Source organism: Cornus florida, unplaced genomic scaffold (genome assembly GCF_030987335.1).
Source record: "Cornus florida cultivar Cherokee Brave unplaced genomic scaffold, ASM3098733v1 CherokeeBrave_3.0.0_Hap2_Chr06, whole genome shotgun sequence".
NCBI classification, from domain to species: Eukaryota; Viridiplantae; Streptophyta; class Magnoliopsida; order Cornales; family Cornaceae; genus Cornus; species Cornus florida.
This window is the reverse complement of record NW_026775576.1, coordinates 62,780,212-62,804,657: the sequence shown is the minus strand read 5'-3', so window position 1 is coordinate 62,804,657 and position 24,446 is coordinate 62,780,212. Positions and strand designations below refer to the sequence as shown.

Sequence of the window (24,446 nt, the reverse complement as noted above, 5' to 3'; positions counted from 1 at the left end):
GCATTTATAAATTCTAAGATGATATAATCAATCAGAAATTCTTGTTACGCATTGATTGTAGTGCTGCTAAACAAATACTGGAAAAAGATGTAAAAAATTTAGTTTCCAAACAGATATTTGCTGGTTGGCAAGCTGATTTATCTGCTTTTGATTTTTCTATTGAATATATTAAAGGCAGTTCTAATTCTTTACCTGATTTTCTAACTCGTGAATTTTTGCAGGGTTCATGAATCAGCCCCCCTATGGGCAGGGCCGGGGTAATACTCCAAAGGCTCGTGGCAAAAACAAGGCTAAGGCCAAAGTGGTTATACCAATAAATGATGATCAATTTCCATATTTGGATCATGTTGCTGATCTGCTCCACACACCTTCTAAAGGCAGCAGCAGTACACAACAGAAACCAACCATGAAAGAGGTTCTTGAACAAGAAACTCCATGGATACCTAATCAAAGGTATATTCAGACAGTATTGGTACTGGATTCTCAGGATGAGCAATGGATGCCAGATCCTTGGGAAGTGAAATCCAGATTTCCAAACTCAACAATATGATGTACCGGATGGTCACCATAGATATATCTATGAAGCCATTCTTACTGAAACTTCCTCTGTGGAAATCAACCACACGAAGCAATTTCCGAATTCCAAAGATAGTCCTCTTACTTATAGTAAAGCTATCTTTAAGAGGCTTATACGGCCTAGTGACTGGGGATTAAATACTAATTTGCCAAGGAAAATATCCTATGGTCACAGTTACAATTATTGGGATTATATCTCAGCTTAGACATATTCGTTCTTTATCAAAATCCGAAGCATAAGCATTCTTGGTTTCTCAAGATATGCCCTCAATCAGTTAAGGCTGATTTCCCAAACTGGGTTATACCCTGGTGGGCTATATTTGGCCCTGATCTGGATATTTTGCCCGAATCTATTAGGCAGTTATACTTGCCATGGCAACAATTTCATCCTCAATTAAGGGGACAGGATAATATTCCTGTAGGGAAATTCACCCTATTGTTCTTTACTGAATTTGGAATCCCTTGGATTTGGAAATATGATTTCCAATGTGGTTATACCACTGACAAGTTACCAGTCCTTCAGAGGATCTTTTATTACCGATGGTGGTCAGGCATGACTTAAGACCCTATCCAAGCCCTCCTCCATCATATCAGAAAGAAAACAATGGAATACATGGATAAGGTTCCAAAGTTAACTATTCCAGAACCAGAAATCTTTAACCCATTTGAACTTGTTAAAGATATGATCAGAAAGCAACAACCATTAATTACCGAAGCAGATTTAATGGTTAAATGCATGGATTTTATGAGGAATAAATTTGTTACAACTTTTGATTCCTCCACATCAACAGTAAGAGATGATGCCTCCATGATATCAGTCTCTAGCCAGACCAGTCAAGATGGCAATCAGTTTTCCTGTCTAGCTGGTTATACACAAGATCCCAATGAAGATCTTATTTCTGAAGATGAACCCACAGTAGCTGATTATTGGGATTCTCTCACCAGCCACTTGAAGGAAAAGATGAATCTACCCAAAAAGTAAAGATTCCTCTTATCCTGCCGACAGAAGAAGACAAAGGACTTTTCCCAAAAGTCTTTGATTCTACAGTATTTCCTTAATCAGATGTCTATTTTTTATCAGATAAGGCGACAGCACTTAGTGGTGGGCCGACCGACTGCATTATTCAAGCACACGTTCCCATGCACTATGTGGACTTCAAAATGTTAATTTCAAGTCCATTTCATGTATAAATAGAGGGCAAAGTTTCCCTTCAATGTATCTTTCAATTTTCCTTTCTTCCTCTTGTAATATTTCTCTGTACTAGTTTGGAATTGCAATAAAGAAGAAAATTTTCAGTAAGTGTCTGTCTAAGTTTCTTATCTCGTATAATCTGTTTATTATTCGATTATTCGATCCTTCTCTTAATTGAATCTGTTTATTATTTAATTTCAATTCCTATTCCAATTCAGATTCTTTTTCCAAATCTTAAAATAATTGATTCCAAACAAAGCGTTAAGAGTCTTGAGATAGGGCCAAGGCCATTACAATATATTATTATTCTAGCATCTAACATTGTTATTCTAGCATCTAACGTTGAATCGCATCCAACGAAGTGGTAGTTAGTTCGGGTGAATGCTTCTCTCACTTTATAGCCGAAACGAAGACTAATCGGCGGTCGAGGTGGTGGACCGAGCACTGACGAATTGAGATCCCACATATGCAGAACTCTTCTGGCTTCTGGAGAGTGTTTCCACAATGAGATGAACAATTAACCTTTGGTTGAGTCTATTAGGGTTTTAGAGATCCATTTTGAGAGCACTTTGATCTCCCAAAGATCCTTGAGTTTCTCTTGCGCCATATGTGATGAAGGAGGTGTGAGACTGATTCAGCTGTGGCTGAGCAAAGGATGCAACAATTAGGTATGTTCATGTACTCCCATCTTTTGTACGAATTCTCTCAACAATTAGGTATCGCCATAGACTGAATTTGTGTTTGAGAATAGATAGTGGATTCCAAACAACTTAGTCACGAAAAAGCAGGTTTATCGATCAATAATTTATCTTAAGACACTACATTTTGGTAAGGTCCATTCCTTAAAAAAAAAAAAAAACATTCAGATTAAATAATTAAATGAGATCCACCTAATATAGGAGTCAAATGTAATATATTATCTTTGTTATCAGTAATTTTATAAGTAGGTGGGTCAACTTTTTTTTAATAATGCATTGTGATTGGGTGGGTATACCAATAGCCCCACCCAATATCTACTCCTAATATAGAGAAAGGTATGCACACCCATTCAAAAATGGGAATATAGGTAATACAGACCGAATATATTATATATATGTATATACACATAATTATATGGGTGGAAATGAGATCATAAAGAGAAGCTCTATTATACATTGACAATTTCAGTAATGTAATCTATATAATGAGAACCAGAGTTCAAGTAACAAAAATCAAGTGTTACACAAGTGGAAAAAAAGTCTGTTTAATTATACACTTAAAAAGAAAAAGTATAAGTATGAGAGAGAATATTATCTTACATGATTATTGATCTCTCTCTATTTTATGTATAAAACACAAGTCATATATATAAAATAAACCAAGTCTAGTGCACGATGCTCTCGTTGCTTGAAAAATGAGATTGTAAATAACACAAGTCATCAAAGCCCATGACATATTGAAGAAATTCAGGGTAGTAGGAGCTGACCTATTGTGCATGCTTGGCTAGAGTCCTGTCCTGAGAAAGCATGTTCTTAATCAATTTCAGTTCCTTAGAGGCATGAAGAATGTTCATTCGTTCCCTTCGAGCCTCCATAGAACATACTACTCCTATTCTGAATATTAGAATCAAGCACTCATGGATTTTCTCCCTTGTCAACGCATGTGTCCTGCTAGAACTGCTGCTTCTGGCCACAGTCACTTCCTCTTCTTCCACACCCAACATCATCTGATCCACAATCTCCATCACTCGTTCTGGCAAAGCCGCCTTGGCCAATTTGTGAAGGTTGAAGCCATCTTTAAACATGCTATCAGTTGGTCTTTTCCCAGTGAACATTTCCAACAAAAGGATGCCATAGCTATATACATCACCATGGGCTGACACCTTGCTCCCCATGCCGTACTCTGTAAAAGTCAGGCATTTCATATTACCAGTTCAGGATGATTTCTAAATTTCAAATTACTATATTTATTTATGTGAAAGTACACACACTCAGAAATAAGTTTGATTACCTGGTGCTGCATATCCAATTGTTCCCTTGATACCAATGGAGGTGCTGGTTTGATTTTGAGAAGATTCATTGTCCTGTTGCTGTAGGAACCTTGCTAAACCAAAATCACCCAGGCATGCAGTCATGTCGCTATCAAGAAGAATGTTGCTTGGCTTTAGATCACAATGAACAATTGGCACTTGGCAATGATTATGAAGATAATCCAAAGCAGAAGCCACATCAATAGCTACATTTAATCGCTGAAGAAGGTTCAACCTCTTTGGCTCCTGATGATCAGGTGTGTGACTTGTTTCTGGAAGTACTGGATGCAACCAAGTCTCAAGACTCCCATTTGGCATGAATTCATATAGCAGAGCTTTGAAATCATTGCCGTGGAAGTCAATAGTTGAGCAAGCAGTTAAGATCTTGAGAAGATTTCGATGCCTAATGTTCCTCAACACTTGGCATTCAGCCATGAAACTCTCAGATGCTCCCCCCTGTTGCAAGTTGACTACTTTCACTGCAATGGCTGTCCCACTTGGGTCAAGAATTCCTTTGTATACTGAACCAAAGCTTCCCATACCAATCAAATTGGCTGACTTGAACCCATCCGTCGCTTTGAGGAGCTGTCCATAATTAACATTAAGAATTGGTTGCATCAATTCTAATACCGACGACGAAGATTGGCGTTGTTGCTTTCTTTTCTTGACAAGGAGTAGAAAAAATATTAAAATAATCCCTACAACTACACAAGATTTGGGGATTATTACCTTGAGAACAAGGGATGTTTTCTTCTTCCCTGGTTTATCAGTAGAGCATACTGGCAACTGTAATGCAGGTACCCCTCCACAAAGCCTTTTGTTTCCATAAATTGAAATCGCACTTGCATTCACAAAAACTCCTCTTGTAGGTACCTCACCCTTAAGATCATTGAAAGAAAGATTTAAATTCAGCAACAAGCGAATGGTCCCTAGATCTTTTGGAATTTCATCGGAGAGGTTGTTGTGTGATAGGTCCAATTCTTCAATGCCTTTCAGAGAACTCAATGACCCTGGAATGGCTCCTTCAAAGGAATTATAGTGCATAAGACGGTGTTCTAAACTTGAGCAGCTACCAAGACTGCTAGGAATTTCACCTGATAACTCATTGTGGGAAACATCTAATTCAGCTAGATTTTTCAAGTTACCCACTTCTAAAGGCAGGGGACCGCTGAGATGGTTTTGAGCAAGGTTCAGGGATCTTGCTAAAGATGACAAACCGATAACTTCTGGAGGTATGGTGCCACTCAGTTTGTTGCCATATAGATGCAATAGAAATAAACGCTTGCAATTTCCGAGAGCCGAAGGTATGCTTCCTTCTAAATTATTTTCCTCTAACCAGAGTTGGTTCAACAGAGTTAGATTTCCAATGGAGGAAGGGATTTCCCCTGACAGTTCGTTTTTACCAAGACCCATTTCTTGTCCCTTATGAAGTAGTCCAATAGAGGCTGGAATACTTCCTTCCAATTGATTGCGATGCATATTTAGAGCCCTGATGCTTTGGAGATTTGCAATGCCTGCTGGAATATTTCCAGATATTTCATTTCCTTCAATTAAAAAATATTCGAGTTTGTTTGACAGGTTGGCTATGGAACTAGGCAACGGCCCTACAAAATTATTGCCGCCTAGAAGTAACAATCTCAATTTGGTACAATTAGTCAAAGATGAGATGAAACTCAGGTCATTGGCTTTCCCACTCCCCTCTAGAATGTCAGCCATACCAAGCCGGTACAGGACCTTTAGTTTTCCAAATTTGATAGACATCCCACCAGAAAATCGGTTCATAGAGATGTCAAGCAATTCAAGGTTTGAAGCATTTGACAGTGAAGCTGGAATGAATCCATTAAATTTGTTTTCCCAAATATTAAGCCGTCGAAGATTAGGAAGAGTGAGTCCTAAATTCTGAGGAAGACTTCCTTCAAGTTGATTATTCGCTGCAGCGAATACAGCAAGTGTTGAAAGATTATAGATAGATGGAGGGATCTTACCAGACAGCTCATTGCCCCTTAGCACAATAAGTGTTAAGCTTTTCAGTTGGCCTAGCGAGTCCGGGATACTTCCTTCCAGTATATTGTATCCCATTTGAAGAGCTTCAAGAGATGAAAGGTTCCCAAGAGAAGGTGGGATGGCTCCTGTCAATTTGTTGGACACGACCTGCAGGGTCACCAGCTTGGACAAAGACCCAAGCTCCACCGGAAGTTTCCCTATGAGCTTGTTGTTTCCTATAGCAAGAACTCTCAGGTTAGAACAGAGAGAGAGGCTGGCTGGAATTTGTTGCTCCAATGAGTTATTGGCCAAGTTCAGAATTTGCAGCCTGAATAATAAACCAATTTCATGAGGGATTCGTCCGTGGATGGTGTTGTTTGAGAGATTTATAATTCTGAGGAAACTAAGGTTTCCAATGGAAGGTGATATAGAACCAACCAAATTGGAGGATTGCAAGTTCAAGATGGTGACTCTTTGATGGCGGCGGCCACATGAAACACCATGCCATTGGCAGAAATGGAGAGAGTCATTCCATGAACTAGTGACCTGCAGCATAGGATCATCAGTCATCTTCGCCTTGATGGCAAGCAATGCTAGCCGATCTGCCTCACTTCTTTCAAACACGGTGGTGGTGGGAGAAGCATTATGTAACAAAGGCATGTGTATGCACAAGAGGAGAACAGCAGCATAGGGAACAAATGATTGGTGTATCCCCATCCTCATTGCCCAAGTACTATACTGTTGAGAATAAACAACAGCTTACTGAATTACAACAACAGAGAAAGTTATTATACAAACAATTGTGGGATCAATATGTAGACAACTATTTTCAATATCCCTAGTTACTTGGTTAATTTGGTTCATTAGTGCAACAATATTGCGTGGGGGATGGGATACTTTTGGTGGACTTTTGGCCTCCAAGTGACCAATGATCACCATGAGGGTAGTTTTTCTTCAAGGTCATAGAAATTTCTTAGTGCAAATATGATATTCTGACCATAAATATTTCCATCTTTGAAAGACTTGACTGCCATTCCACAAATTAGAGAGATGCAATGCTTAATTGAGAAGTCCATTCCACATTTTCTCAAAGCCCGAACAGACTTCCAGACCTGAGGTCTTGCGCGGATGTAACACTTAATTTAAACCTTGATACAGTATGGACTTTTGGAGTCTTGCAACCTTGTAAGACGCAATGCTTCATTGATTTGATTTAGTACAAGCAGTGAATCATAAACAATGATATTGCTCGAGAATAAAAAATGATAAACAATGATATTGTTCGAGAATAAAAAAAACGTTCAAGCAATCAAAGAAGAAAAAAATTAAAAATTTCCCATTAGGTTTCTCTATCTATCTATCCAAACTCTCAAAAATTTTAAAAAAATTTCTCTTTCCTTTCTTTTCTAATTGTTTTCACCTAACCAAACAAAGCCTTATGCCATCAGTAGCAAGAAAAGAAGAGGGGTGGAAAGAAAATAGGTATGAAGAAACAAATTTCCTTTATTCGGTAGAAATGATATAAGAAAAGAAAAGATAATAGGAAGGATTTCTTCTTTTCATCCGTCCAAATATGGGTGAAAGATAGGAGAGAACTATTTACTTGCCTAACTTACCTAATAGGGTAAAATGAAGCATACAGGTAGGTGTTTTGTGTCAAGATTTGGACAACCAAGTAGTTGGATGGAACACCTTCTCATTTGTGTCAGGATATGGACAACCAAGTAGTTGGATGGAATACCTTCTCAAGAAAGGCAGGACCACAAATCTCTATCAAAAGGAAGGTGGTTTCGATGAGCAAGCTCTGGTATTTCGGCCAAACATGCCTCTCATCTTGCCCCCGACAGGTGAGCCTATTATAAAAGTTTTAAATTATTACATCACCCTTCATAAATATTTAATAAATTTCATAAATAAAGTAAGGATAGGTTTAATAGTAAAAACAACTTAAAATTTATATTTTACTTATCAAATTAAATTGTCAATTTTTTATATTCTCTTTCATTCAACCGAACAAAAAGAGAAAAACGCTTAAATTATATGGACAGTGTAATCTCTTTCCTACCGGACGGAGCATTACTGTCCGTATTCCAAAAGGGAAGCCCCGCCCATTCACATGGTTTAATTCGCTTCTTCAAAATAAAAATAAAAAAAGGTGATAAAATAAGGAGAACATGAGCAGGAGCAGCTTGAGATGTAGTGAATATGAATGTCTGACATTGCTCTGTATGCTACTTTATTTGCTTATGCATCAATTACATAGAACCAAAAAAAAAAAAACTAACAATTAAAGTCACCTGGGTGATACATTTGAAATAGTTTCTACATTATTGGAGCACGTCTTATTATCCTGTGAGGATTGTACTGTTTCAAAAGAAAATGCTGGTTGTGCTGGTCGAGGAAGAGTTATGGTGTCGCTTCCCAGCATGAGGACTACATATGACATGGTTGGCCTATGTGCTGGATCATCCTGGACACATAACAATCCTATGTGGATGCATTTCAATACTTCCTCTGCCACAAAAGACTGCACAAGTAATGGGTCCATCATCTCCAACCCTTCGTTTTCACACCACAATTTCCATGCCTGTCATATCATACCACTCATCAAGTTAATATTAATAAAATTATTCATGATCTAGATGGAAGTGCTACATACTTTAATTTGAATAAAATTACATTAGTAGAATGATGGAGACGTACAAATGTAAGAAGGCTTTGACCATGTTCAGAATAATAAAGGTTGTTATTCCTTTTTCCACTCACTATCTCTAGTAATAGAACTCCAAAACTGTAGACATCAGATTTAACAGAAAATAATCCCTGCATAGCATATTCTGGTGCCATATACCCACTGTTTGGAACAAGAATAAAAAATATGATGATATCAGATGAGATTCAACTTCCCAAAGAATATATATATGTATATATATATACTACAAGCACTTTAGGAACTGGTGGATAACAGGGTGTGCCAAGGTTCCATCACAACCCTTCCACTTACTGGTTTTGTTCAATATCATATAGGCCAATGTTGATAACTGGAAATAATAATAATAATAATACTAATAAATTAAAATTAAAAAAGAAAGAAAGAAGATTACTATGTTCCAACAACTCTATTTGTGTTGGCTTCAATTTGATTTCCTCCAAAAATCCTTGCCATTCCAAAGTCTGAAACTTTTGGATTCATCTCATGATCTAGCAGAATGTTGCTAGCTTTAAGGTCCCTGTGAATAATTCTGAGTCGAGAATCTTCATGTAGGTACAAAATACCCTTAGCAATTCCATGAATAATTCTAAGGCGTATTTTCCAATTTAGTTGTGCACCTTTAGTGGAATCTACATTAAAGAATTAAAACAAAATGATATTAGCGTCTTACTTCTGTCAAGTATTCTTTGGCTCTTGTATGAAAAATTATAGTAGCTAGCAAGTAAAGGGTCAAACCAAAAAGGAAGAAATCTAAGCTCTTGTTGGACATGTATTCATAGATGAGCAGCAATTCGTTTCTGTCCAAACAGCAACCCAAGAGTCGGACAAGATTCCTGTGCTGTAGTTTTGCAATTAAAATAACTTCATTCTTGAACTCTTGCAGTCCTTGGCCTGAAGTTCTCGAGAGCCTCTTTACCGCAATTTCCTTTCCATCTTCTAATGTTCCCTGTAATTAAATAAATTTTCAGGCCGGTCATGCATTAATATATACCATAATAATAAGACATTAATTCCAAGAGTCGGACAAGATATATAGCTGCTTGAAGAACTTGTAATAACTAACACCACAAATATTTAATTTACTTTGTACACTGGACCAAATCCACCTTCTCCGAGCTTATTTTCTTCAGAAAATTGTTGTGTAGCTGCCTGTATGATATCCAATTGGATCAAAGGTAATTCTTGAGAATTCACCCCATTTTCTCCTTCTAAATTTTCAATGTCGTAGTGATGATTAAATCTATTATTTGCCAAGTTCATTAAATGAACCTCTTGGCTATTTTCTCTCTCTTCTGCAACAAGGATAGAATTAGCTGACATAATGTGGAAGGTAATATATACAACTGAACGTTGTAACTGCATTACATACCTTCCTCTTTTCTTTTCCTTCTCCAAAAGTAGTAAATACTGGACCCAAGAAGGGCTAACACAACAAACGAAGATACACTTGTGCTGATTGCAACTAATGCTCCATTTTTGTTCGTCTCTGAAAAGTAATTACTTTTTCTTTCAATCATCATGACCATTGGACACTAGTCTTCCGTATATAGATAATAACACACAGGTAAACCATCCCATAAATTTTACCATTTTGTGTAACTATCAAAGCTAGTAGAACTAATAGAGTTGAATTTGTAAGGACCGCACTACAAATATGAAACTTATTGGGTACATTAAAGAAGTTTAACAAAATAGGATCCGTACCGTCAAATAAATGGATGTGTTTCATACCAAATTATTATTAGTTGGTAAGAAAAAGTAAAGGGAATTGGTAAAATAAAAAAATCTAAATAGCATTACTGTCTTTGATGAAGTGGATGGCATTAACACTGGTCCCGTCCACTTCATCTAATCTAATGAATAAAAATTTATTCGATTTAAAAAAAAAAAAAAGAAAGTCTAAATAGCATTACTGTCTTTGTTTTTAAATAAAAAAATTGACTGATATTTAGGCAGAAGACTGCTACAGAAGTCTACTGCAAAATCATCCGCCCAAGAGTTCTAAAATAACCTTATGCCATATGAGCTGGGATAGGCTGCTATCAATCCAAACTCAACTCAGAGGGAATCCTAGCTAGTGATGCAGTGGTCTATATAAAGAATAAGAGTCTATAAATACCAAGAAAACAATATAATTTTTATTTAGAAGTTTAAAAGCAATAAAAGTGTGTGCTAATTAATGCATTTATATTATTATATAGGTGTCCTGTACCCGGCGGCGCATCCATGATGTTGTCACCATAGAAAATATAGTACTCAAACCAAAGATTGCAGCTGGGTAAATTAACTCTGGCTCCCCATTTAAGCTGTCCATTAGAAGATCTTGGAATCCATATAGCAGCCTTATCTAGGCAATCGATGCATTGCTGCTTCGATAAATCAGGGGTGCACTGCACAAGCGCAAATAACGTTCGGAATTCCAGTGCTTGCTCGTTCCCGGTTGCGAACTTGAGATTAGAGCCACCTGATGCAGCTTTGTCCTTTAGGCGGTTCAACAAGGTTGTCAGCTTCTCAATCTGATCCACGTTGGATGCATTATGTTCGTTCTCCATAGCGAAAGGAGGCGAAGTTTCCATGCTATGGAATATAGAGCGGTAGGAATAACGCAACGTACAATTGTCATACCATACAATTGCCTCCTTTTTGTTAGGACACTTTTCTATGATTACAGCACTAGACTCACTGACACAACCACGACAGGTATCGATCCCAACATCTGCTCTACAAAATGCGATTGCATTAACTGTGTCATTGTTTTCACCATAGGAGGAATTGTAAAAGCCATAGTAGTTGATGTCAGAAGCGATTGAGGAGAGGAGGGTGTCAAGGTTTGCCTTGTACATACTATCATTGCTGTAGTTGATACCACTGGAACAACTGTGACCTATGTAGGCAGCAGCTGGCTGGAGGAGACCAACAACTATGAGGATGTGCGAGATGAAGAAAAGCAGCTGCCCGCAGGAACCTATTATTAACATTGTATTTGTGTGTGATTTTTGTAATCTCTAAAATGGCATTCAACTTCAAGGGTTTTAATATGAAATTTGTGGTTGCTTAATAATATGATTCATCTATTATATTGAAAAGTATACGCTGAAAATGTCAACAGGCCACTCACATTTTTTCAGGTTCAAGGAAAGAGGACTTTCGCCCGCCTCTTAAAGTATCCCACTAATGGACCCGCTTTCAAGCTCACCAAACCAAAATTTTAATATATTATATTCTCCTGAACATTAAATAATAGAACCCTAAAAATTTTGAGTCGATTATAAAATGTTTTTAAAAAACTAAAATCAAAATCAAAATTTTAAAAAGAATCATTTTCTAACTAAATTTCTATAAAACAATTTTCATAAGTGTCAATGAAGAAAGCGCCCCCTTCTTCGTATTTTAGTTTCAACGTAAAATTGCCTTAGATTATTAAATTTTGAAATCGAACCCATTCCATTTGTACAATGTTCAGAATCTATTTCTAAAGGAACCTGTCTAAAACGTGGATCTTTGTCTAAAAAATTGGAAACACTGTCTTCATGAGATAAATGATAGGGCTAATTTTTTTTTTTTTTTATTCATTATGTAAAAATTGGCGAGATATAATTTTGAATGCACTTATTAATGAATTAAAATATACATTTTTATTTATAAGCAATCTTAGATTTTCTTTTACGTAACTATATATATATATATATATATATATATATATATATTATGGTAGGATTTCTAATTTGAAGAAAAAATATATTATAATTTTTAAATTTTATTTTCATATTATTAGTTTTGACCCCAAATGAAGTTACTGGGTCTGCCCTAGTATTTTTGAACAAAATGTAGTCATTGGAGTTAGAATAACCAGCGGATTAAATTGAGATTTCGAAATTGGTCACTTTATCAGTAGAGAAACAACATTAAACAATTCACGCTGCTGCAGTAAATTTAATATATTATAATTCTCATAAACATAAAATAATAGAACCATATAAAATTTGAGTTCCAATGTTTGATTATAAAATGTGTAACTTGCATCACCCTGTTAACCAAATTCTTGAACGTGGAGAAACATAAAGCATTCATTTAGAGTTCGTTGATTCGTTTTTTAGAAACTTTTCACAAAAACTAAAAAAATAGAATATATTTTTGAAAAATTAACAACTAAAAATGAGTATTATTTTTTGGCCAATTCAGAGTCTCACAATAATTCCGTAGGCTTTCTCTCTCCATCTAGAAGTCTAACTTCTAATATTCCTTACTTTATAAAAAAAAAAAAATTAATAAAAAAAAAATTGACATTACTTTTGGATCTTATAGCAGAAGAAAATTAAAAAAAAATATGAAAAGGAATTTTTGACTTATTGGATGCCGTCTATAAAATTTCCAATTCATAAGAAAGAGTCGTGGATGAGGACAGGAATAGGAAAGTGGTGATAGGCTGGAAAATTTCTTCCTTTGACAAAAGTCTCGCCTGCTTTCGCATTTGATCAATTTGGTTATTTATACGTTTCAAAATTCAAACACGTGTTATTATATATATTTTTCTTTAATTGAATCTTAATATTTTCTACTACTATATTATTAATAATATTACTCTTCTAATTAGATTTTCTTTTATTGAATTTAATAAATAATTTTTTAATATTATATGATCGATAAAGAATATTATCCCATATGAAAGTTTAACCGACATTAAAACTTAAGAAGTGTGGATAGACTACACGTAAATGAATATTGGCCCATATGAAAGTCTAATCGACATTAAAACCCAAGAAGTGTGGATAGACTACACGTAAATGAGATAGCAACGACTCCTATGTGGAGTAACTCTCCTAATCCTTGGTAGAGGAGTAAAGGGAACCAATTTCCTAAGTGGACACGACTATAGTTAATTGTAATACCCCTAATTTCAAAAGGATAGTCATGCTATTTAATTTATTGTTTCACTTGCATTTTTAATTGTTTATTGGCGTGTTTATTTGCATTAATTGATGACTTGTTTTATTTAAGTAAATTGTTTTATTTAATGGTGGTTATGTGAATTAATTAATTGTTAAATTGTATTTTATTTGTCTGTAATTACGCTAATTGAAATTTTAGGGTTTTCTTTTATTTTTTTTTCTTCATGTTGTAGTCGACTTAGTTCTCCATCTCCTATTACACTTAGACTTAGGTTTAAGGGTGGCCTATAAATATATGTATTAAGTTTTACCTAGGGTTTTAGAACCCTATTCACGACAGTGGAGGCAGCGAAAGAACAGAGGAAGAGGAAGGGTTACAGTAGTCGGAGTTCGCCGGAGAATTTAGGAAGACGACGGTGCAAAGTTTCGGATTGAGACCTAAAGGCAAGTTATATTCCTAACTCTCTCCCTTTGACTTGTGTTCTTTACATCTCTATTACAGTTCTAGAAATAAATAAATGTTAAATTAATCTGGTTTGTATGTTTAGGTTCGTCTGTGACTGTATGTGTTTACATGTTTAGTGTTTGCTTGTTTTAATTCTTCCTTGTATATTTCTTGTTCTAATTGAAGTTGATTAGTGATTAATGATATTTAAAATCTCTGGAACACACTGGGACTTAGTATTAACTAGTAGGAACATTAACCATGGAGTACAGAAGGAATGGAAGTCGCCGGAGGTGAAACGAGTGAGGGAAACAAGCAGTAGGGGTTTCTGTGAGTAGAGACGGCTCCCCACAAGGGTGGAGCCGGCTCCACTCAAGGGGGAGGTGGCTCCCCATGTGGGGGAGCCGGCTCCACCCCCTTTTGATGCGTTTTTGGCATATTTTTGCTTCTGGGTTTGGTTTTTTGATCTTTTTAGGGTATTCAGGGACTGTACATGGGAACCTAGATGAGTTCTAAGGTTGTATTAAAGCTCCAGAGGGTGTGGGAATGAATAATAAACCACTTAGGGTTTATAGGTTGAACAGTAAACAGTTCTTAGCAAGTTATGTAAACTGTTAGTGGATGCAAGTGGTTTAAATTGCTTATGTTGTTCTAGCAATTTCCTGTGAATAATTATCAAATTCTAATCATGTATTAGTGGTATAAAATAAGCATGTTAAAATCTATATATTTTTACTATGCTTGTTAAGGAATAATTGATGTTTAAATTTTAGCATTTATCGCATCAATGGTTGGACTGGTAATATGAACATGATAATTGGCTAATGTTTATTATGCTTGCTATGGAATTAATTGATGTAGACATTTATTTATGTTCTCTCAATTGTACGGATTCTGAGGATAAATTGATATTTACATATACTATTGTATTGTCAATTGCTGAATTTTTGGTTGTGTAGTGTAAAATCAGCATATTAAAATAAATAACTTTGATATGCTCATTATGGAACAAATGATGTTTAAATTTTATATTTTAATTCTCAATTGTTGGATTTATGGATTAGTTGATATTTACATGCGTGGACTGTATTATTAACTGTTGGATGGATGGATTGTATGCACCGATATGAGACGGTGGCATATTAGGGACGGATTAGTTTCAAAATACTAAATCCTACCTATACGGAATAAGGGAATGGATTATAAAACAAATCCTACTTATATTTAAGTCAAAGAAGCTGTACAAGCTGAATGACTAACTAGACTACTTGCCATCTATGTTAAGTCAAAGAAGATGCACAAGCTGAATGACTAACTAGATTGCTTTTGGATGGATATGATAGGACTTTAAGTATATATTTATAGTACCGCGATATGAGCTTGAGTCTCAGGATCGACGGTTAGGGAATGTATATGCTGTAGGATGTGTAGCTGGCTATGTTGATTGAGGTATACCCTGTTTAGGCTTAGGTACTCATGCCTACTCAGGTGCGTTTTGCATGTTGCCTTCTGTTCAGGTTGAGACCCTCTTCATAGTCCAGTGAGAGTCCCGTAGTGTGGATATATATATGTACGGACTACATAGCTATTGTTGAGTTGTTTAGGATGTACATGCATATCGAGTCTCTGTTCGGATTGTAGTAGGATAGAACTTGTTCGTGGGCCTGACCCACTTCTATTTTTCAGGTGTTCGACAGTTCCAGTCGTAGGCTTAATCGTGCTAAACAGAGATTATCACTCACTTTTCCGACTATGTAGGACTTCTCTCCGTGGTTTAGCTTTGGATGTTCTTTCAGCTATTTACATTTCAGTTTGGATTTTTATTAGGGGTCCACTAGAGATGGATTCTTGAGTTGTTTAAACTATTAGAGGTTTTGGAAGGATTTGGATTTTATTAATCTTTCATATTTGAGGATTTTATATTTAGAGATCTTTCAGCTTTTAATATTTATTCTTAATTTATTTTGCAATCTATGTTCGTTTTAAATATTAATTGTTTAATATTCCCTCGGGTTTGGGTTTGAGACTGATTAACCCATGTCTCGGATTCGAGGGGTATCACATTAATTCTACTATAAAGGAAAAGTTGGCAACTCGAAAGGTACGCCATAAATTTCATAATTAATCCTTTTATCGGAGGCCAAGTATTAACTTAACATCGGGAGTACACCCGACTAGCAGCACGCCGATCATCACTCTCTTATCTTGCAGGAATGGCCTCGGCTCTGGACCGTGCGAATTTTTGTTTTTAGTGATATTTTTGTTTATTGGCTAACTCTGACTATCTGTTCATTATCGGTCTTAAAAAAAAAAAAAGGCCATTCTCATAAAGCTCAAGTCCAGTGCTGACAGGTCTCTATCACCATCACCATCTAAAACCAACCATCTGGATTTTTCTGAATCAAGTAAAGCCGTTTACAGAACAACAATTGTTGAGTATATATGGATTACAACAGTCAACACTGGAGGCGGAAGAAGCTCTATCTCAAAGGCTTGAAGCAGTGAATCAGTCTCTATCCAAAACCGCTATTTCGGACAATGTAGCCCTTGCCATGTACCAGCTTTCAACCCTATAAGGAGTTATTGGTTGGCTATTTTCTTAAGATTCAATTCATGGGGAAAAGAGGAAGAATTCATGTAATACCCCTAATTTTAAAAGGATAGTCTCAGTATTTTAATTATGGTTTTATTGCATTTGTGTTTGATTAATTGATTATTTGCTAAATTTTTTAATTGTTTTGTTATGTCTTTTATTTAATTGCTCCATTATGTATTAATTACATTTTTGTTTAATTGGTGGTTTAATTGAATTAATTGTATTATTATTTTCATTAATGTATGCTTATGTGGAAAAATGTATTTAATTGTTTTATTTATTTGTTTTAAATTAAGTGGGTTGTTTAATTAAACTCGTTTTAATTGTTCCAATAGTTATTAGGGTTTTGTTCTCTTTAAGGTCACGTTTTAATAGAGCTACCTTAGGGATGTAAGGAATTGTTTGTTTTCCGTCTCTACAATTAAAGTAGAATTAGGGTTGTTATTTCTTCAGCCTATATATAAAACAGTAGGGGTCTGCCAAGGGTTTTGTTAAGGATCCTATTCACGTACTGGAGGCAGAGAGAAATAGAGAGCGGCTTGAGAGAAAAATAGAGAGGACCAAGGAGGTTGATTGTGGATTAAAGCCGGAGTAGTAGGAGGCTTGACGGTATTCATTATTGCCAGAAACTTAGAGACGACGCCGAGATTTCATAACTGAAATCACAGGCAAATTCTTTTTTTTCTCTTTCCCGTTGGCCTATATTCTGTGCACCTAGATAGGCTCTAGGGTTTTAATGAATCATTAACTGAATTGTGCATGTTTATTATATGTTAAATTGAATATCTGTATGCGTTGAATTAATTCAGTTATTGTTCTTGCAAGTTTTGTTACAGTGTTTGATTTCTTAAGCATGTTTAATCGATAAGTGTTCTAAGGTTCTTAATAAGGCAAACTGGTATAAGTAATGGTATGGGATAATACTGGACACACTTAGGACTCCTAGGAATAGTTTTAAAAACAAACAGAAAGGTTGGAACTGGCCGGAGTCGAAGTAGACGGTCGGAAACGCACCAGGGCTCTCAGAGAGGGAGAGAGCCGGCACCATGGAAAAGGGAGCCAACTCCCTCATCTTCAAAGCTGGCTCTGGGGAGTCCAGAGCTGGCTCCTAACCCTCCTGAGACGGCTCCAAGAGTTATGGAGCCGGCTCTATGCTCTACAGAGCCTGCTCTGTTGTTTTAAGAGCAGGCTCCCATGTTTTAGTGCGTTCTGGGTTTGTTCGGGTGCACTGTTTGGACGATTTAGGAGTCTTGAACCGTTCTGGAAGTAGACTGGGGTATTTAACATGTATTACAGGTGTTATTAAATGCTCCCAGTGCATAGTTTGTACAGTTATGCGAATAGAACGAACAGTATGAAATTAAACAACTATGCATGCTATTTACGGTAGGAAAAGATTTAATTCCCTATTTTTAAATTAGCAATTTAATGGATTATAGCATGAGTTTAAATCTTATTTTTGATGCACAGTAAGGTTGTTTGTTAGCCAAACATGACTCATGCATATGCTGAACTTTAATTGCCGAAAGATTAAACTTATTTCTGCAATTACATGAATTAAGAATTTGATTTAATTGCTAAAATATTACACACTACTGTGCAATTAACTGGATTATGGCTTTGAATTGGATTATGGTTGTGGAATTAAATTGCTGAAATATTATACATCATTCTGCAGTTAACTGGATTATGATTTCGAACTTTAATTGCTGAAATATTACACTATTATGCAATTACTTGGTCTATGGTTTTGAACTAGATTGTAGATTTGGATTTAAATTACTGAATTGTTTATTTAGGTTCTGTAATTTATATGGATGTTGTGGATCGTATGCACCGGTGTGGGACGGTGGTATACTAGGATGGTTTAGCTCAAAATGCTAAAACCTACCCTATTGGAATAAGGGAATGGATTGTAAAAATTGAATCCTACTTATATTTAGGTTAGATCAACTGAGTAAGTTGAGTGATTACCCGGATTAACTGTTGGTTGTAGTTAAGTCAAATCAACTGAAGAAGTTGAGTGACTAACTGGATTATGAATCGTATGTCAGATCAATGAACAATTGAGTGACATACTATGGTTTTGGACGGACTTTAAATATATAATTACGGTACCACGATGTGAGTTTAAGTCTCATAGTCGATGGTTAGGGCGCGTATATGCAGTGGATGCATAGTTGGCTATGATTGGTTGAGGTGTACTCTGTTAGGCCTAGGTATTCATGCCCACCTTTGGGTGCATTTTTGCATGTTGCCTTCTATTCAGGTTGAGACCCCCTTCGTAGTCCAGTGAATGTCCCTTAGTGTGGATATATATGTATATATGGACTAGATAGATATTGTGAGATGTCTAGGGTGTATCTGCGTATCGGGTCACTGTATGGAATGCAGTTAGATTAGAACTTGTTCGTGGGCCTGACCCATTCTTATATTTTTCAGATATCGAACGGTTCCAATCTTAGGCCTGATCGTGCTAAGCAGAGACTATCATTCACTTTACCGACGACGTAGGATTTCATTCCATGTTTTAGTTTTGATTTTATTTCCAGTATTTTATGTTCAGATGGGATTTGATTTAGGGGTCCACTAGATGGATTCCTGAGTTGTACTCTTGGAGGTTTGGGGAGAATTGGATTTTATAAATCTTTAAGTTTGGAGGATTTTATATTTAGTAATTCTTTCAGTTTCATTATTTAATTCTTAAATCTTTTTATATTCTGTGTTCGTTTTAAAATATTAATTATTTGATATTCCCTCGGGTTTGGGCTTGGGCCTGATTAACTCGTGTCTCGGATCCGAGGGGTATCACAATTCACACCTTTCCCCTATTGATTGATTCCTTTACAAAAAAGGAATACAAACTGAAGCCTGAAATTAGTTTGAAAGACCCATTCCTAGTATTATATAAAGATAAGTCTATGGACTAGAATAGCCATGGAATGCAATTAGCTGACTTAAAAGAAGAAAGAAAGAGGCAACGGATATAACTTGTACAACGGAGTAGTAATCCGAAACTGGAGTTGTAAATTCCATCAATATTGATGAGATAGACACCATGCACAAGGACATAGAGGTATGCAATTATGCATGCTATTTAAATTTAATTAATTAATGTATGCATGCTATTTAAATTTAATCAAACCATCTCCATTGTTTGTTAGTTTGCTTTCTAATTTTTCAAGAAGATTCTTTAACCATAAAACTATATCAATAACACCAATTTCTACCCATTCAAGAGTAGCCATTTTCTAAAACTGATCTAGAAAATGGTCAATCTTCACAGAAGCGAAGCGGTGCGATTAATTGGTTTCACATTTTGCCCTAATCTATTTTGAGTTCCAGCAAACTCATTAATTGCATGTTCAACAACCCATTTTTTGTACCAGATCCAAAGATTCGTTGGTAATATTTTGTCAACTTGACAATGTTTGTGTCTAAATGGCAATGCAAAATTTTGAATGCTTTTTCTTCTCTTCTTGTTTTCGCTGAGCCTATGGAAACAAAATGAAAAAATTTATATGGCCAACAATTGAGTTGCCATGAAATTTCTTATTCTTATTTAATCTGTCATTGTGATTTTCATACTTGTTTTTAATAAATTACATGCATGGTTTCTTTCCTCGATCTCTTTTTTTTTTCCCCTACTATTGTTGGATACTGATATTGTCAATAGTAGCTGGGATGGTTTGGTTATATAACCTTTTAAAATATTCATTAAAGTAGAAAAAGTCGATATCTCAAGCTCAGTTATGTTGTTATCTCAGAGCTCATAGCTTTTTATATATTTCTCTTAATGATTGTTACATTGAGCCATGCAATTAGCTAATTCTGGTCCATAGGTGCTCTTATCATTTGGCCATTTGGGAACTATAATATAATTTATTTATGAGAAAGAGCTATAAATGTTGATTAGGTTGTGAAATACTTATCATTCTTTCGATTGACACTACATGATTAATAATTCAATCAATACTTTTAGTGTCACTGTCCTATTTATATGTGGCCTTTATTCAAAAATTTCAACCTTGTGTTGAAACTTTGGCAAAACATAGATCTCGAGTCATGGTTTTCTTATGAACAAGCAATTTTTGCAACTAGTTATGCAGTACTTCGTTGACATCAACATTGATAATTAAATGGCCATTAGAAAAAGCCACGCTTCTCAATAACATTGAATTTAGAGTAACTTTAGGCAACGCATTTAAAAGATCAGCAACTTGTCAGAAGAAATGCATTATGTTTCACTACTTTCTTCTATCCCTAAAATGAACAAGACAACATTCTTGCTCTACCATTCAAAAAAAAAAAAAACATTCTTGGTCAAGAGGACAAGTAACTCTTTTGCTTTAAGTGTGATTGATTTCCTTCACTGACAAAGAAAATATAATCAATGAAATAATAATAGGGTCAATAAAAAAATTAAGTGTTGAAACGATTTAACACTTTTTTTATCTACAAATTTGATTGGGATTATATTGTTGGGTTCATTCCTTAACATCTTTAGATTTTGAAAGACCCAAAATTCTATCGTGGTACTTAAACTTTTGCTTAGTTTGATATGTTATTGAAATTTTGAGGTTACACCTCCGAAAAAAGTTGCGGGAGATCTCTATTTGTTTGTTTACTTTAAAGTTTGTTGGCCATGTCCAAGCAATCTCAGTGGGGCATCAAGATCTGCAATTGCAAATCATTATACACACCATTGAAAGTGTTTCCTATCACATTCTAAGTAGAATGAAAATATGTGTTTAGAAGAGTAAATATTGTTACAGTAACATGGGTAATGTATATTTTCTTCTTTTTTTCTTGATTAGTGGACAAATCAAATTGTCATGGTTGTTTTCAAAAAAAAATAAATAAATAAAAAAAATTGATAAATCGTGCAAGTTTTATTTTTGCCCGTCTTCTATAACATTTACAATAATTAGTCCTATTTTAATTGACATACTAATGTGATTACTCTGGTACAACCATTTATTAATATGTTCACATTATAGATCCGTTTCTCTGTTATTGTTTTGCTAATTTGGTAAATAGGAGAAAATATAGAAAGTTTGGCGTTACTTACGCATAACAAGCAAGCTTGGGAATGGAGGCACCTAATATAGGATTTTAAATCTTATAGAGTGTATGAGCAACATAAAGCTCAGGAAAATTAGCCTCCGTTATTAAAGAGATGAGCTCACAAAGCTAAGGAAAATTAGTCTCCCTTATTAAAGAGATGAGATCACGAACCTTAGGAGAACCTACCCCCCTTTTAAAGGGCCCAACCAGAATGAAGCTTGTCATTATCGTCCCCTGTATAAAAAAGAGGTCAAAATTAAAGTGCCCCGTATTATAAGGGCCCGAGCTAAATGAAGCTTGTAATTACCGTCCCCCGTATTAAAAGGGGCCAAAATTAAAGTGTCCCATACTATAAGGGCCCGAGCTGAATGAAGCTCGTAATTGTCATCCATCGTATTAAAATGGGTTAAAATTAAAGTGTTCCGTACTATAAGGGCCCGAGCTGAATGAAGCTCGTAATTGTCGTCCCCCATATTAAAAGGGGTCAAAATTAAAGTGTCCCGTATTATAAGGGCCCGAGCTAAATGAAGCTTGTCATTATCGTCCCCCATATTAAAAGGGGTCAAAATTAAAGTGCCCCTTATTATAAGGGTCTGAGCTGAATGAAGCTCGTAATTGTCGTCCCCCGTATTAAAAGGGGTCGAAATTAAAGTGTCTCGTATTATAATGGCCCAAGTTAAATGAAGCTCGTAATTGTCGTCCCCCGTATTAAAAGGGGCCAAAATTAAAGTGCCCCGTACTATAAGGGGCCCGAGTTGAATAAGCTCATAATTGTCGTCCCCTGTATTAAAAGGGGTCGAAATTAAAGTGCCTCGTACTATAAGGGCCCAAGCTCGCAATTAATTATCGTCCCCCATATTAAAAGGGGTCAAAATTAAAGTATCCCGTATTATAAGGGCCCGAGCTGAATGAAGCTCGTAATTGTCGTCCCCCGTATTAAAAAAGGGTCAAAATTAAAGTGTCTCATATTATAAGAGCTTGAGTTGAATAAAACTTGTAATTATCATCCCCCGTATTAAAAGGGGCCAAAATTAAAGTGGCCCGTACTATAAGGGCCCAAGCTAAATGAAGTTCGTAATTGTCGTCCCCCGTATTAAAAGGGGTCAAAATTAAAATGCCTTGTACTATAAGGGCCCGAGCTGAATGAAGCTCGTAATTATTGTCCCTCATATTAAAATGGGTCAAAATTAAAGTGTCCCATATTACAAGGGCCCAAGTTGAATGAATCTCGTAATTATCGTCCCCCATATTAAAAGGGGTCAAAATTAAAGTGTCTCGTACTATAAGGGCCTGAGCTGAATAAAGTTCGTAATTGTTATCCCCCGTATTAAAAGGGGTCAAAATTAAAGTGCCTCGTATTATAAGGGCCCGAGCTGAGTGATCAAAATCAAAGTACCCCATATTATAAGGTATCAAAATCAAAGTAACCCGTATTATAAGGTTCCAAACTGAGTGAAACTAGTAATTATCATTGTAATACTCCTAATTTTAAAAGGACAGTTATGGCATTTAATTTAATTATTTAAGTACGTTTATACCAAATTATTTGTTTAATTTTTTATTTGTTTATTTTTCATTGAATTGTGTGTTTTATTTATTTGTTTTTTTTTAACTGGCATTTTGTTTAATTAATTTGTGACTGGTTTAATTATGTGCTTATGTGGCTATTTAAATAAATTGTTTTTTTTTAAATTAATTGTTATCCGTGTTTTGGTTGCTATGTATATTAGATGTAGGGTTTTATTTTAGTTTTTAATTAATCATATGAGGGATTTAGCCGACTTAGGGTTGGTTTTGTATTAGAATTAGGGTTGTGCAAAATCCTATAAATACAGTATTATACGTTGGTTTGGGGTTACAAACAAAACCATATTCACTACGGTGAGACGGAGAGAACTTTGAGAGATTTCCAGAAAGGTTCAAGGATAATTGGACGGAGTGCTTCTGGGTTGAACCAAGAGCACCGGAGATGTGGAACTGGAGTCTCGGACATGGACGGAAGCTTCAGAGATGGTGGTTTAGAGTTTTAAGACTGAAACTTAAAGCAAGTCTCTATTCTATTCCTTCCCTTTAATTCGTGTTCTATGCATGCCTAGTTAGACTCCAGGGATTAATCAAGTATTAAAACAGATTAAATTAAAGTTAATATTAATCTTGTAAGTATGTTTGAATCAACTTTTAAATCGTTGCATAAATCTGTTTTGTGTTGAAAGTTGTTCTCACTTAAGAATCTGTTTGCATTGGTTTTGATCTTGCTTAACCTTGGTATTTTTGGGATTGGATGCATACTTAAAATTAATTCTAGGACATCAATTGAACCCTGAAATAAGTTATAAAAACTATACAGTGACCCTGAACTTCGCCGGAGGTGAAGAAGACGAACAGGTTAGGGGATACGGCTCTCAAAGGAGGAGAGCTGGCTCACTAAAAGAGGGAGCCTTGTAGAGCCGGTTCTATAAGGGGTAGATCCGGCTTCACATGAGGTGGAGGTGGCTCCACCAAGGGGAGAGCCGGCTCCTTTAGTTTGGGAGGCGGCTCAACCCTCTTTTCTTTGGTTTTTCGTGTTTTGGGTTAGGTTTGGACAGTTGGGGTTGTTTCTAAATGCTTCCAGTTGCTATGAATGAAGAATATTACCTGTTACAGACTTGTAAATACTCTTGGGAAACATGTGGATGTTAATATGTTGAAGCAGGAAGTAGTATAAGGTTAAACAATAAACCTGTATGTGGGAAGTTGGATTATACATTGAAACTGCTTACTATTTTTCTAAAGCAATTTGATTTCTTTTGCATGATTTAAAATTGTTAATCATGTCTCAGCTGTGTTATAAGTATATAGTTATTTATCTGGAAAAAATAAATATGCTTGGATGGAATTAATTAATGTTTAAATATACTGTTTAAATGCATTAGTTATGGTATTGTTTGGAGGTGTTAAATGTGTAGTCTTACTTTGTAAATTTGAAAGACTGAAACAG

The 24,446-nt window shown here is 35.6% G+C and overlaps 3 protein-coding genes across 3 annotated transcripts; all 3 read right to left on the bottom strand.

Moving 5' to 3' along the window:
- Positions 1–3,092: 3,092 nt before the first annotated feature.
- LOC132311711 (probable LRR receptor-like serine/threonine-protein kinase At3g47570) lies at positions 3,093–6,079 on the bottom strand. Its single transcript, XM_059809759.1, has 2 exons — positions 3,758–6,079; positions 3,093–3,649 (listed from the first exon to the last, which is right to left on the bottom strand). The coding sequence occupies exons 1-2, from the start codon at positions 5,853–5,855 to the stop codon at positions 3,234–3,236; spliced, it is 2,514 nt and encodes an 837-aa protein (XP_059665742.1). The 5' UTR covers positions 5,856–6,079; the 3' UTR covers positions 3,093–3,233.
- Positions 6,080–7,830: 1,751 nt separating this feature from the next.
- Positions 7,831–9,998, bottom strand: LOC132311712 (G-type lectin S-receptor-like serine/threonine-protein kinase B120). The gene is made up of 6 exons (XM_059809760.1): positions 9,842–9,998; positions 9,556–9,764; positions 9,208–9,418; positions 8,864–9,101; positions 8,463–8,613; positions 7,831–8,346 (listed from the first exon to the last, which is right to left on the bottom strand). Exons 1-6 carry the CDS (start codon positions 9,996–9,998, stop codon positions 8,053–8,055), a joined length of 1,260 nt encoding a protein of 419 aa, XP_059665743.1. The 3' UTR covers positions 7,831–8,052.
- Positions 9,999–10,580: 582 nt separating this feature from the next.
- LOC132311714 (putative cysteine-rich receptor-like protein kinase 9) lies at positions 10,581–11,530 on the bottom strand. The gene has a single exon (XM_059809761.1). The coding sequence runs from the start codon at positions 11,448–11,450 to the stop codon at positions 10,623–10,625; it is 828 nt and encodes a 275-aa protein (XP_059665744.1). The 5' UTR covers positions 11,451–11,530; the 3' UTR covers positions 10,581–10,622.
- Between the last annotated feature and the right edge of the window lie 12,916 nt (positions 11,531–24,446).